A 13,461-nucleotide genomic window follows, 5' to 3' on the forward strand; every position below is an offset into this window, starting at 1 on the left:
CAGTTTTCAGAGCAAGAAAAATAAAAGGCAAAAAGAAAATCCTGTGGTCATAGTTTAAGTATTAACAATAATCACCATTAGGGAAAACACTTTTTCATTTAAGGGCATAACAACTTCCATAGTATATTTTAAAATCTGGAAATAAAAACTACTTTATCCTGAAACTAATTTGCACAAAGAAAGACTATAAACTGTGTGCAGATAGAACCAAACTCTTCCTGAAATTTTCAAAACAATATAAGTCATAGAGGAAGAAAAGATTAAATAAGAAAAAAAAATAAATTAGTTTAAAGGGGTAAAAGGAATACCTCTAATACTTGGCTGAAGCTCTCTGAATAGGGAACATACTTATTATCTTTGTCTCCCTTGTAAAACCAGGTACATCGTCTCACTTCTGATGCTTGCTCATCCCAATACACAGCATACCGCATCCTCTCCCCCAAATGAACGTCATACCGGCCCCCATCGGTGGGGACAACTTTCCCATTACAATCTTTTCCTATCAAGAATTGAGAAGAGGAAAAGAAGTACATATATAAAAATAAATCTCCCGAAATACAGTTCTGAGTTATACTCTAAATAATGTCAAGAAACACATGAATGAACATTTTCTACTTGGATAAACATTAAACAAAATGGAATTTAATTGCTACCTTCCACTATTTTACAAACCATCAAAACCATTATTGGTTTTAATGAAACATGAAAAAAATAATACCCAAACACTGTCCTGTTCTTTTTCTGAGGAGATAGTAGTGTCCCTTTAAAAAAAAAAAAAGAAAATGTATATAGCCCTCGCCAGTTTGGCTCAGATAGAGCATCGGTCCAAGAACTGAAGGGTCTTGGGTTCAACTCCAGTCAAGAGCACATACCTCCGGGGCGTGTGCGGGAGGCAACCAGCTGAGGGGTCTCTCTCACATCAATGTTTGTCTCTTTCTGCCTCTCCCCCTCCCTTCCACTCTCTCTAAAATCAATGGAAAAATATCCTTGGGTGAGGATTAACAACAACAAAAATGTATTTAAGCCTGGCCAGTGGCTCAGTGGTTGAGTGTCCACCTATGAACTAGGAGGTTGTGGTTCAATTCCTAGTCAGGGCACATGCCAGGTTGCCGATCAATGATTCTCTCATCACTGAGGTTTCTATCTCTCTCTTCCTCTCCCTTCCTCTCTGAAATCAATATATCTACATATCTATATCTATCTATCTATCTATCTATCTATCTATCTATTAATGTATATAAGACAGCTTTTCTGAATTTTTCCCTCGAGGGACCAAAAGGTAAATTAAGACCATGACCATCATGATGATAAAGTAGTAACTAGCATCATGTTTCATAAAAGAAGAAAAAAACAAGTGACAAATTAAAGAATTCATTCTGTTACAATGTGAATGTGACCTCCCCACACATACACACTCTTTATAAACAAAAACTGAAACATAACCTAGAACTAAGAAATATTATTGGATAACTATGCAGAAATTACAATAGGTACTGAGATACAGACCAAATTCTTAAACATTATCAATTGTCTGCGTTACTAGTAATGCAGAGCTTCTGTATAAAAACGCTATCAGTGATACCTAGGGGAAAAAATCTAAAATTTACTTTTAATAGCATTCACTATAAGGACTAATATTATAGTTTGAGAGAGATGACATTAAGTCTTTGTCTATGGTAAGTCATCATTTTTCTCCTACCAGAGCTACATGCTTCTTCCAGCTGCTGTGAATCCTCAGAGTTGAAAGGAATCCATGTCTCCTTAGAATCTATTACTTTACAATAAAACCAATGAGGAGAAACTGGTTCATACAAACTGCCAGCATCCATGTCTATTAGCTCAAAGGAACTACATGAGTTTGGTGATGGGGATGGATCTGACAAGTCAACTGTTTCTGGTGTGATTCCACTGATGACATTTCTCTCTCTAAAACACAAGATAAAAGAAAACTATCAGAAAAATTATATTCCTCCTATTAACGGTCATTTCTGCAAAATAACAATTTAAAAAAACCCAGCAATCTAGGGGGGTTACATAATTTAAAACAGCGATTAATTTATTTTATATTAATAGCTGGATGGAGGGGTGGAGAGGAGAGAGCTTTAAACAAAATGCTTCTTGTAGTCAGAGCAACCACTTTGTACTGATCTCCCAATTCTCTCAGAAAACTGCATGGTTTTCGACAAGTTATAAAACAAACCCAGAAGCACAAGGAACACATGGTCAAAAACTTGATTGCAACAAAAACACTTTACCCCAATTTCCAATCTAAGTCTGGTGCCAAAGGCAAAAATTTTGCTCCCTCTTAACGCCTACGTGGTAGGCTCCAGGCCCCCTATCATTACCCACTTCCATGATTAACTGGAATCTTAAAATATTGAAAATAAAACTATTCACTTAAGAACCAGTCGCTTTTCATTGATCCTTGAGGTGTGCCGAATTAGGGACTCCGATACAGATTCTGACCGCACACACAAACCCTCGCCTGGGGCCACTGTGCGCACGCGCACCGTCCGCGTCCCAGGTAGAGTAACAGGTGACCTCAAGAGCCGCCTTCCCTTAAAAGCCGGACCGCCGCGTCTCTATGCCTTCATGCGCGGAACACTCAGCGCACCCTGCATGCAGACCTGGGGAGTGTCCTGCGGCGCCCCCCACCCTCCGCGGAGCGCGCACAACCCCCCTCGCTCGGCCCCCGGCGCAGCGGGGTGGCCAACACCTGGCCTCCGGAGCGGACGCTCCCCGGGCGGTCGGCCGCTCCAGCTCCGCGTCCCACACAAATCACCCAGCCACCGGGGCGTGTCTCTTCGGCCCCACGAACCTCGACGCCTGCAGCTCAGATCTCGCACCTTGGAGCTCGGGGACCGGTCTCCGACCGCCTCCGGCCCCGCCGAAAGGAGCGGGGCCACCCATGAAAACAAGGCAACTTGGGGCACAGTCGACACAAAGGGCCACTTCCCTGGAACCGAAATCACCCCCACCCGGCCGGGTCCTCCCAGCACCTCCATTCCTGGCCTCGGGCATCGCATCCTCCGCTGCCCCGGCATCTCCATCCCCCGTCTCCATCCCGCACCTCAGTCGGGCCTCCCGCGGCCCACCGGTCCACCACCCACCCCAACTCGCCGTCGCTACTCACCTGGCAACCTCACTGCCGTTCACGCTCTCCTGCCCTTGCTGAGGGGGACACGACATAGCCCCGCGCGGCGGCCTTTATCCGGAGCCCGGGTGGGGCGGGGCGGGGCGGAGCGGGGCGGAGCCTGCGGCCTCGCCAGGTTCGCGCCCGACGCTCGGCTCCACCGCGCTCCCTGCGGGCGAGCAGCGCACCAGGCTGCGGAGAGCAAGGTGAGGCGGCTGTGACCCCGGCGCGTACACGATGCGTGGGACGAGGAGGGCCGCAGGGGTACTGCCAGGAAGTGTCGCGAGAGGTGGAGGGAATCGCGCGAGATGTGGCTCCTCCCTGCGGGCAGAGAGCCGGAGCGCGGGGCCGCTGGGCGTGCAGGTCGGAAGCGCGCGGTGCCCTCCGCCCGGAGCCCGCGGCGGTGTGAGGCCGGAGGTCAGTGGGCGGCTGGGTTGAGGAAGAAGACCTCGTCGCTGTAGGGCAGCCCTCGGCGCTTGAGTTAAAGGAAGGAGGAAAGCCGGCCCTCTCGCTTAATACTTGGGAAAACGGGCCGCCTGCCCAGACGCTCTGGCTGACCCTTACCCTACTGATGGGCCCCCAGGGGTGGTGCGGGAAGCCACGGGAGGCGCTGGGTGCCACGCCCCTGGTGAAAAATAGGACGATGGGGCGCCAGCAGCTGTGTCTACCCAGACTGCCACATCTGGGTGCTAGGGAGAACGGATCCAATTGGCACTCGCAAGGATAAAGGGTTATCTCTAGGGCTTTACTCCCGCCCCCTTGCGTTTACAGTATTTGGGTCTAGGGGCTGCCAAAAAAGGTCTCTCTAATAGAGGTAGAGGTGAGCTTGATAGGATTTGAAAGCTGCAAGGGAGGTTGGAGACTAGATATTTTTGTTCAAACAAGATGACATAAACGAAGTGAAAAGTTTAAACGAATTCCCCAGTCATGAAGCTGAGCAGTTATTTCTCTGGAAGACCTCAACTCCTCTGGGGTAATAATTGAGTATTCTAGGGCAAGGGTTTAGGTAATGTTTTTCAGTTTTGTTTTGTTTTTAATATGAGAGGAAGGGAGACATCAATTGGCTGCCTCCTGCATATTCCCTACTGGGGATTGAGCCTGCAACCCCCGCATGTGTCCTGACTGGGAATATAAACAGAGACTTCTTGGTTCATAGGTTCACGCTCAACCACCCAGCCACACCTGCTGGGCATCAGTTTTGTTATTTCTTTAGACACTGAGAAAAAGAAAAACTGAAAGAGGAAAATTTTATAGCATCAATTATCCTATAGGTTAACAGCCTCGAATATATATCAACAAGTTTATTTATACATTCTCAAATTTATAACACCTAAATAACTTCTGTTCTCTACAGAGAGGATGAAGAAAGCCAGGACTGCGCCCCATTCTCTAGGATCTTGTCAGATGATTGGCTAATAGACTAATAAAAATAGTAACTAGCATTTACTGAGCTCTTACTATGTGGTAGGCACAGGTGTAAAGTAAGCATTTTACAAGTATAATCTCATTTAGTCCTCAGAGCAACCTGATGAAGTAGATACTATAGTTTGCCTATTTGCAGAGGTAAAATGACTTACCAAAAGCCGTACTACCAGCAAATATAGAGCCAACATTATAAACAGTCTTGTCTTCACAGCCTGTACCTAAATAACTTACCTAAAATCAGAGTAAGTGACAGAACTGGATCCTAAAGAGTGATGTGTATGTAGGTTGTACTTATAACTATTTACTATACTAGAAATTAAAACTGAGAAATTTAAAATTTATTCATTTTAAAATAACATTTTGTGTAAATATTTTTATAGAAAAATAACTTTTTCAAGATAACTTAAAAATCATAGAAAAGAATGATGTTGCTTCACATTTTCATAAATTTCTTTAATGTCTGGCTTAACAGAAAACCATTGGATTCTCAAATTTGCTTCTGCATTTAAACTATTACAATTTTAGTTTTGAAGTATATGAAGACAATCCAGCCTCACTCAACTATGTAGTTGGAGAAGGAAAGAGTAATTTTTATAGCCTTTCAGGTAATTGTAGATATTCTTTTTAATAACTACACTAAAATTCAGCAAATGGTAGCTTCTTAAAAATTAGTTGCAATGTGAAATCTGAAAATATATCAATGAATTTTTTTGTAGTACTCTAATACATTAAAATCCATTGGTCTACCTGGCACTTTAAATGGATCTTTTACCTATAAACTATGACATGTGTTGGTGTCTTGGAAAATGCCAGTTCACTTGAGCTATGCAGTCTTCCAAATGTTACCAGATTTTATTATATATTTTTTAAAATTACCACCAATCTCAGAAAAATCTTTTAAGTATTGGAAAGCTGTCAAGTTCATAGCACAGCAAAGTTTTCCAAAATTCTACTTCTTTCTTGAAAAGGTGAGATTTTACCACTGGCAACAAATACTCTCCATTGTTTTCCTTGCAGTGACAAGCTCACTTTGTTTTTGTGGGGACTCAGAAGAGCCATCCCATGATGTGCCTTAAGTGGTATGTGGATTATTTTGAGCTAATGGCAAAGGAGATCTTGTGGGCTCAAGAGAAACTTCTTCCCCCACACCCTTCACTATCTGGAGGACTTTGAATGAGAAGCCTTGCCCATAATAAGAGATTATCAGGGATAACCTTTTTGGACCTACTTATATGGTAGGACAAACTACTAATTACTGAACATGTGCTCTCCCTGCAATGACCTTCTGAAGCCCCAAGGTGCCTTCCCTGGTTTCTACCTCAAATGTTTTATATATCCATTTTCCCTTTCTGTTTAAACCTCTCATGTATATGGGGTTCCTATGCACATGAAAGTAAATTTTATTTTCTCTTGTCAATTTCTTCTTGTTGATTTGATTACTCAGCCAGCCAAAAGAACCAGAGGAAGGAAAGGGGAATTTTTCCCTTCCCATATTTTCAAGAAAAGTTCTGCCAAATACCTAACAATTGCAATAGCAAGTCAAATAAAAATGTTCCATGAAAAAAAGAGTAGCTGGTTCAGTTACCAATTCAAATAATCAGTCAAGTGCCTTTTCCTCAAGAGACCAGCATACTTCAGAAGGTGGAAATGTTTTATGCATATTATTTTGTCATATAGAATATGAAAAATATGAACTTAGGGTTAATAAAATTAGTTTTTGCTGCTTGATGAAGAGTATTCTTAAGTGAAACTGGTACTGTTTTTTTATTATGAATGAACAGCAGTGGACAATGACTGATAGTACAGTTTGTTTCCACTGCCTTAATTCCTGCCTAAGGCACCAGCAGTTTTACCCACCAGTACTTTTGTATCAACAGAGCGGGGGGAAAGGCAAATCATGTCTTAGTTATTAAGGAATAGTTTGTGATCCCTGAAAAGGTTTCTACAACCTCACCCCCAGAGTCCATGGACCACCCTTTGAGAACTATAGCAATTAAATGTGCCCACCCTAAGGTTTGGGATATAAAAGTATTGAATAATACCTACTCTGAAGGAGTTTACAGGAGAGACAAACAGGTAAGCAAAGAAATATATCTTGTTGAATGCTGTAACAAGCAGGGATCAATTACTCTTTGATTACAAAAGAATAATCAAAGACCACCCTTACCTCCAGAAATTTTCTTTCAGTGAGTCTTTGGTGGGATTCAGGAGTCTGCATTTTAAACAAGCACTACAGATGGTTTAGATGCAGGTAGTGTGAGATCCACACTTTGAGAAACACTGCCTTAACCAGTATAAATTTCAGGTTCCCAAGAAGGCCCAGTAGGTAGTATCAGAGATGATGTCTTATGGTATATCTCTCAAAAAACACTGCTTAGTTTCACTGGCTATTGTTTGCAGCTAAATAACAAATCTACCAGCAAAACCCTGGCCAGTGTGGTTTGGTTGGCTAATGGCTCTGTGCACTGAAGGGTTGTGGGTTTGATTCCCGGTCAGGGCACATGCAGGAGGCAACCAATCGATGTCTCTCTAAATCAATTATTAAAAAAAAAAAAAAAAAAGTCTGCCAGCAAAGACACAAAAGGTAAAATCTGAAATAAGCTCTACTTTTTCCCTTTCAATTCTCTAGTGCAGGGGGCCAGATAAATATTTTAGGCTCCTGTGGGTCATAAGGTTTCTGTCATAGCTAATCAGTTCCCCTGTTGTGGCCAAAAGCAGCCAGAGACAATGAGTATGTTTTTTGAGAGATGCCATAAGACATTATCCCATTAAAACTTTACTTACAACCCTAACCGATTTGGCTCAGTGGATAGAGCGTTGGCCTGCGGACTGAAGGGTCCTAGGTTCGATTCCGGTCAAGGGCATGTACCTTAGTTGCGGGCACATCCCCAGTAGGAGGTGTGCAGGAGGCAGCTGGTCGATGTTTCTCTCTCATCGATGTTTCTAACTCTCTATCCCTCTCCCTTCTTCTCTGTACAAAATCAATAAAATATATTTTAAAAAAACAACTTTACTTAGAAAAACAGGCTTAAATTTGGTCTCTGGTGGTAGTTTGCAGACTTCATGCTCCAGAACAAAAATTAATGCTAATGGCCAATAAGTTGCCTAAATAGCAAAAGGAAGAATCTGAGGGTCAAATGGATTTCATATCCAAAGTTGGAATAATTTTAGGCATCAATTTGAATTCTCATTTTTTTCCAGAATAAACCATATTTCAATATTCTAAAAGTATGTGTTGAGTGCCTATCAAGGTACAAGGATACATAGTTTTTTAGAGGCAGCAGTCCTCAGTCCCTGGTAGACACCTAGGCATCCAGAGTTGAGAAAACTCATCTCTGATCCTCTGACTTTAAAACAAGACCAGGGCTTTGGGCTGTGACAGGGATTCTCAAACCCTAATAAATGTTTGAATATGCTAAGTAGATTCTTTAAAATGTAGATCTTTCAGATCCAACCCTCAGACATTCTGTGTAATTAGAGCGGTCATGAATCTACATTTTGATCAAGAATATACAGGCTGGCTCTGGCTGGTGTGGCTCAGTTGGTTGGGCATCTTCCTGTGCACCAAAAGGTTGCTGGTTCGATTCCCAGTCAGGGCACATGTCCGGCTTATGTGCTCGATCCCCAGTAGGGGGCATGCAGGAGGCAGCAGATTGATGTTTCACTCTCACATCAATGTTTCTCTCCCTATCCCTCTCGCTCTCTAAAAATCAATTAAAAATTATTTTTAAAAAGTATACAGGCTGTGACAGAACTTGGCTGGAGATCCTGGCTAGAGAACCTGGCTAGGCTGCTGATCAACTGAACGCTGTCTCCGTGTCATCCCTTCTTTGCCGACTCCGTCCACACCTTTGGGAACCCCTGGACCTGCTGGGGTTGGACCCCAACAAACAGCTATCATCCAGAACCACGGGAAAGCTGGCCGAGTGGAAGTTCTACAACTAGAAGGAAAGAAAGACCCGCATTGAGACTGAGTAGGAGGTGCAGAGGCCCAAGGACAGAGATTCCAACCGAGAGAACATGTCATTCAGATTCGGCCAACATCTCATCAAGCCCTCTGTGGTGTTTCTCAGGACAGAACTGTCCTTCGCCCTCGTGAACAGGAAACCTGTGGTCCCAGGGCATGTCCTGGTGTGTCCCCTTCGGCCAGTGGAGCGCTTCCGAGACCTGCATCCTGATGAAGTGGCTGATTTGTTTCAGGCCGCCCAGAGGGTCGGCACGGCGGTGGAAAAGCATTTCCAGGGGACTTCTCTTACTTTTGCTATGCAGGATGGCCCCGAAGCCGGACAGACTGTGAAGCACGTTCATATCCATGTTCTGCCCAGGAAGGCTGGAGACTTTCACAGGAATGACAGCGTCTATGATGAGCTCCAGAAACATGACAAAGAGGAAGCCGACTCCCCGGCCCTGTGGAGATCGGAGGAGGAAATGGCAGCAGAAGCCGGGGCGCTGCGGGCCTACTTTCAGTGATGCAGGCATGAAAAGCAACTCGAACAAATCCCAAGGCATAAGGAAATGGGCCTGTTCTCAGGACTCTGCGGCATTGGAAATAAAGCCAAGCAGACTTTATTACATCCTCCAATTCGGCAACCTTTTGCTCAGCATTTTATTGCCCTGCGGAAGCCACCCGGTTATGTTTCAATCACGATGACTGACAGGCTAACTTCACCACCACGGCATCGGCAGCCTTCTGCCCTCTTGGTCTGCACCCTCAGAACAGAGCCCTTTCTAAATTGTCCCTGGGCCTGGATGGAAATTAAATGGCAGTTATTAAAAAAAATTAATACTATGGGACACGGAAAACGTGATAACAGTAAAAATTATGAAGGTGGAGCCCTGGTCAGTGTGGCTCAGTTGGTTAGGCTTTATCCCATGCATTGAAAGTTTGTTGGTTCGATTCCCAGGTTTCCAGCTGGATCCTGGGCGGGGGATTCTCTCTCATCATTGATGTTTCTATCTCTCTCTTCCTCTCCGTTCCTCTCTGAAATCAATAAAAATGTATTTAAAAAAAAGAAAAGTATACAGGCTGCTACTGTGAGGAAAGGTGCTTAAATCAGGAACACAGAAGACCTGAGCTATAATTTTAGCTGTACCACTTACTTTGTTTATAAAATCAGAATGTTAGAACTAGAAGAAAACTTAGACATCCAGTGTGATATTCTATTCCAGCCCAAAGTTGGTGGTTTTCATAAGTCCATAACCATTAATGAAAAGGCATTTTATTACTTTATTCGGTGCAACTGAATAGTTCCTGCCCTCAACTTGAATAATCTTAGATTTTTTTACTTTGAGGAAAGTAATTCATACTTTCCTTATGATTTCTCTGTCTTACTTCATTGAGGGCTGTTTGTTTTGAAAGCTGGTAACTTCAGTTAAATGGTACAGCAAGGTGGCTTTCCTAGCCCATGGAGGTTTCCATCAAGCCAAGTCCTCTTGGCAGCGGTGATCAGATTGAGCAAATGTAAATGTAGCACATGCAACTATAAAGTATAATACTTTCAGAAAAGAAAAAGAAAAAAAAACAGGAGCAAATCTTCAGGAACCTTGGGTGAACAAGGACATCTTAGAGACCTGGCAATCCTTAAAAAGGAAAAGTGGTAAATAGGATTTCACCAAAATTTGAAAGTTTTGTTCTGTAAAAGACTGTTATGAAGATGAAAAGATGCCCTGGCCGGTGTGGCTCAGATGGTTGAGCATTGTCCCATGCACCAAGAAGTCGAGCCAAGTCATAGATTCCATCCCTGGTGCAGGATGTGCAGGAGGCAACAAATGGATGTTTCTCTCTCTCCCTTTTCCCTTCCTCTCTCTAAAATAAATAAAAACACATTTTTTTAAAAAAATGATGAAAAGACAAGCTATAGACTGAGATAAAATATTTATAAACCACATATCCAACAAAGCAGTCATATCTGGAAAACAAAGAATTCTTAAAATTGCACAATGAAAATACAAATAATGGACCCCAAGTTTGGTTTTAATACCCTTCTTCAATAAGAAGAACCAGGCCTTCTTGGAGAAATAACTGATTCTACAACTAGAACAGGAAATACACAAGATGAGTCTAGAGAATCTTGTAGTGCTAGAAAGGAAGGAAGGACTTAAAGAAAAAAGCCACACAATGAGGGGGCATGTCAAAAGGACACAACTGAAAGAGCTCCCAATGGCCAAATCAGGACAATATAAGTAACAAAATAAGATAGTATTAGATCATAATACAAAGTATAAAATAAATGAGTCCATATTGATATAAATTATTGACTAAAATAAGTGAGAGAGATTAGACAAACCTCCCTGGCAGGGAAATTCCAAATAATTTATGTAGATAAACATTCTCAAGGAGGTGGAAGCTAACTTCCCCACTCCTTAAGTGTGGAACTGCATATGATGACTTTCTTCCAAAGAGTACAGTATTGAAAAAGGGGGGGGGGGGGGGGGAAGAGCAGCTTTATAGTGGAGAAACCTAACAACACTACCTCAGCCAGGTGATTAAGGTTAGCATCAACAGCATAAGTTGTGTTGACAGTAGATACATCTGTTACATGATGAAAAGGGCACTTACCTCTGTGGTCTTCCATAAACCCACAGCCCAAGTGTAATTATGAGAAAAACATCAGACAAATCCCATTTGAGGGACATTCTACAAAATATCTGACCAGAACTCCTTAGGACTGTCAGAGTCATCAAAAATTAGAAAAGTCTAAGAAATTGTCACATCCAAGAGGCTTCTAAGGAGATGTGATGACTAAATGTAATGTGGTATCCTAAATGGAAACCTAGAAGAGGAAAAGGATGTTAGATAGGAACCAAGGAAATTTAAATATAGTATTGACTTTAGTTAATAAGAATGTCTTAATATGGTCCATTAATTGTAACAAATCTACAAAATGAATTTAAAGTAGAAAGTCTGTAGTATAGCAATAATTTTTCTGTAAATCTAAATATTCTAAAATAAGTTTATTAAAATAAGCCCAGTTAGAAAATGGGTAAAGACACGCACAGGCATTTTATGGAACAGAATATACAGATGGCAAATAAACACATGAAAAGATGTTCAACATCATTAACCATTAAGGAAATGCAAATTAAACCACAATGAGATATCACTACACACCCATCAGAATGGCTTAAAAAAAATAGTGACACCAAATAATGGCAAGCATGCAGAGAAATTCATACATTGTTGGTGAAAATGTAAAATGGTATAGCCACTCTAGAAAAGTTTGGTAGTTTCTTTAAAAATTAAACATGCAACTATCATATGACCCAGAATTACACTCCTGGGCATTTATCCCAAAGAAACAAAAACTATGTCCCACAAAAACCTGTACATGAATATACATAAAAGCAGCTTCATTTGTAAGAACCTCAAACTGGAAACAACCCAGGTGTCCTTCAACAGGTGAATGGTTAAACTGTGCTACATCCATATCTCAGACTACTCCTTGGCAATAAAAAAAGTACTGATAGAGGAAACAACTTGGCTAAATCTCAAGAGAATTATGCCGAGTGGAAAAAAAGCCAGTCTCTCTAATGTTAACATACTGTACCATTCTACTTACATAACATTCTTGAAATGACAAAATTTAGAAATGGAGAAGAGATTAGTGGTTACCAGGGGTTTTTAGTATGGTTGGAAAACAGAAGCAGGTGTGCCTATAAAAGGTCAAGAGGAGGAAAAAGTGTGATGATGGAATTGTTCTATATCTTGACTATATGAATGTCGATATCCTGATTGTGACATTGCAGCAAGATTTGCAATATATTACCCTTGAAGAAAACTGGGTAAAGGGTACATGAAAGCTCTGCATTATTTCTTGAAACTGCATGTGACTTTATAATTATCTCAAAATAATTTTAAAAATACAGTAAATAGTCCCTTCTTATCCACAGTTTCACATTCCATGGTCTCAAGTTACCAGTGGTCAACCACAGTCTGAAAATATTAAATGGAAAATCTCAGAAATAAATAATTCCTAAGTATTCAACTCTGGGCCTTTCTGAGTAGCATGATGAAAACTTGCACTGTCCCATTCCTTCCCACCTTGGACATGTATCATCCCTTTGTCCAGCATAATCCACACTGTACGTACACTACACTAAGATACTTTGAGATAGAGACCACATTCATGTACGTTTTATGACAGCATATTGTTATAATTGTTCTATTTTATTATTAGTTGTTAATCTCTTACTATGCCTAATTTATAAATTGAACTTTGTATAGGTACGTATGCATAGGAAAAAACATAATATATCTAGGGTTCGGTATTACCTGCAGTTTCAGGCCTCCGCTGAGGGTCTTAGGATGTATCTCCCCTCACATAAGAGGGAGCTGTTGTACTCCCAGTTACATCTGAATTTCAGAAAAACAATCCTTTTTAGTCCCAGAATGTCCCATGCAATATTTAGAACACACGTATACTAAAAGATGATTTGTTGTTTTATCTGAAATTCAAATGTAAGTGGGAGTCCTATGTTTTATCTGACAATACTACTCGTAGCATTAGGCTACCAAGATAAATTATATATTGCAAAATAAGATAACATTTAAGGAGTGGCTGAGAGAAAATGTGCACTGATCCCAGAAACCCCTAAATCCTCACTCTCAGCAGCTGGCACCTCCTCTGCCTCATATTTCGTTCATTACAACAGATGTGCTACTATTGCCCACTACTGGAGAAAAGCCACATAGAATATATATAAAACCCTCCTGTTTAAACACAGGATTGAAAACTATCCAGATAATATTCCCTTCCCAATTTCAAATTTAAAATAGCTATCCCACTCCAAGAAAGATGATAATTAAAGTAGTTAGGGTGTGTTTTCTAGGAATAATTTTGAGTCTCTAGTAAAGTAACACTATAAAAAATACAAGCAAGCCCTGACTGGTTTGGCTCAGTGGA

General features: G+C 41.5%; 3 protein-coding genes across 7 annotated transcripts in view; 1 reads left to right on the forward strand and 2 right to left on the reverse strand.

Moving 5' to 3' along the window:
- Window positions 1–1,918, reverse strand: part of DDHD2 (DDHD domain containing 2) — a 23,299-nt gene extending 21,381 nt beyond the window's left edge. Inside the window, 4 exon segments of the mRNA XM_059685422.1 lie at window positions 176–193; window positions 307–499; window positions 1,700–1,882; window positions 1,885–1,918. Of these exon segments, the coding sequence (XP_059541405.1) occupies window positions 176–193; window positions 307–499; window positions 1,700–1,882; window positions 1,885–1,918 (428 nt within the window).
- An 806-nt stretch (window positions 1,919–2,724) lies between these two features.
- LOC132228647 (bis(5'-adenosyl)-triphosphatase) lies at window positions 2,725–9,328 on the forward strand. Of its 3 annotated transcripts, none has more exons than XM_059685419.1 (2): window positions 2,725–3,550; window positions 8,294–9,328. In XM_059685419.1, exon 2 carries the CDS (start codon window positions 8,579–8,581, stop codon window positions 9,026–9,028), a length of 450 nt encoding a protein of 149 aa, XP_059541402.1. In that variant the 5' UTR covers window positions 2,725–3,550; window positions 8,294–8,578; the 3' UTR covers window positions 9,029–9,328. The 3 variants fall into 3 exon arrangements, with proteins under 3 accessions (XP_059541402.1, XP_059541403.1, XP_059541404.1); XM_059685420.1 differs by lacking the exon at window positions 2,725–3,550 and adding an exon at window positions 3,966–5,637; XM_059685421.1 differs by lacking the exon at window positions 2,725–3,550 and adding an exon at window positions 3,966–5,637 and having other exon boundaries at window positions 8,301–9,328.
- Window positions 9,329–11,479: 2,151 nt separating this feature from the next.
- The window catches only part of BAG4 (BAG cochaperone 4), a 44,680-nt gene continuing 42,698 nt past the window's right edge, over window positions 11,480–13,461 (reverse strand). For 2 of the 3 annotated variants that reach the window (XM_059685401.1, XM_059685399.1), the window contains one exon: window positions 11,480–13,443. The gene's annotated coding sequence lies outside the window, so the exon portion shown is untranslated. The remainder of the gene's footprint in view (window positions 13,444–13,461) is intronic. The other variant, XM_059685400.1, reaches the window with a different exon arrangement.

Source organism: Myotis daubentonii, chromosome 2 (genome assembly GCF_963259705.1).
Source record: "Myotis daubentonii chromosome 2, mMyoDau2.1, whole genome shotgun sequence".
NCBI lineage: Eukaryota > Metazoa > Chordata > Mammalia > Chiroptera > Vespertilionidae > Myotis > Myotis daubentonii.

Coding starts and splice junctions, on each gene's coding strand:
- LOC132228647 (XM_059685419.1), top strand. CDS start 8,579: ATGTCATTCAGATTCGGCCAACATCTCATCAAGCCCTCTGTGGTGTTT.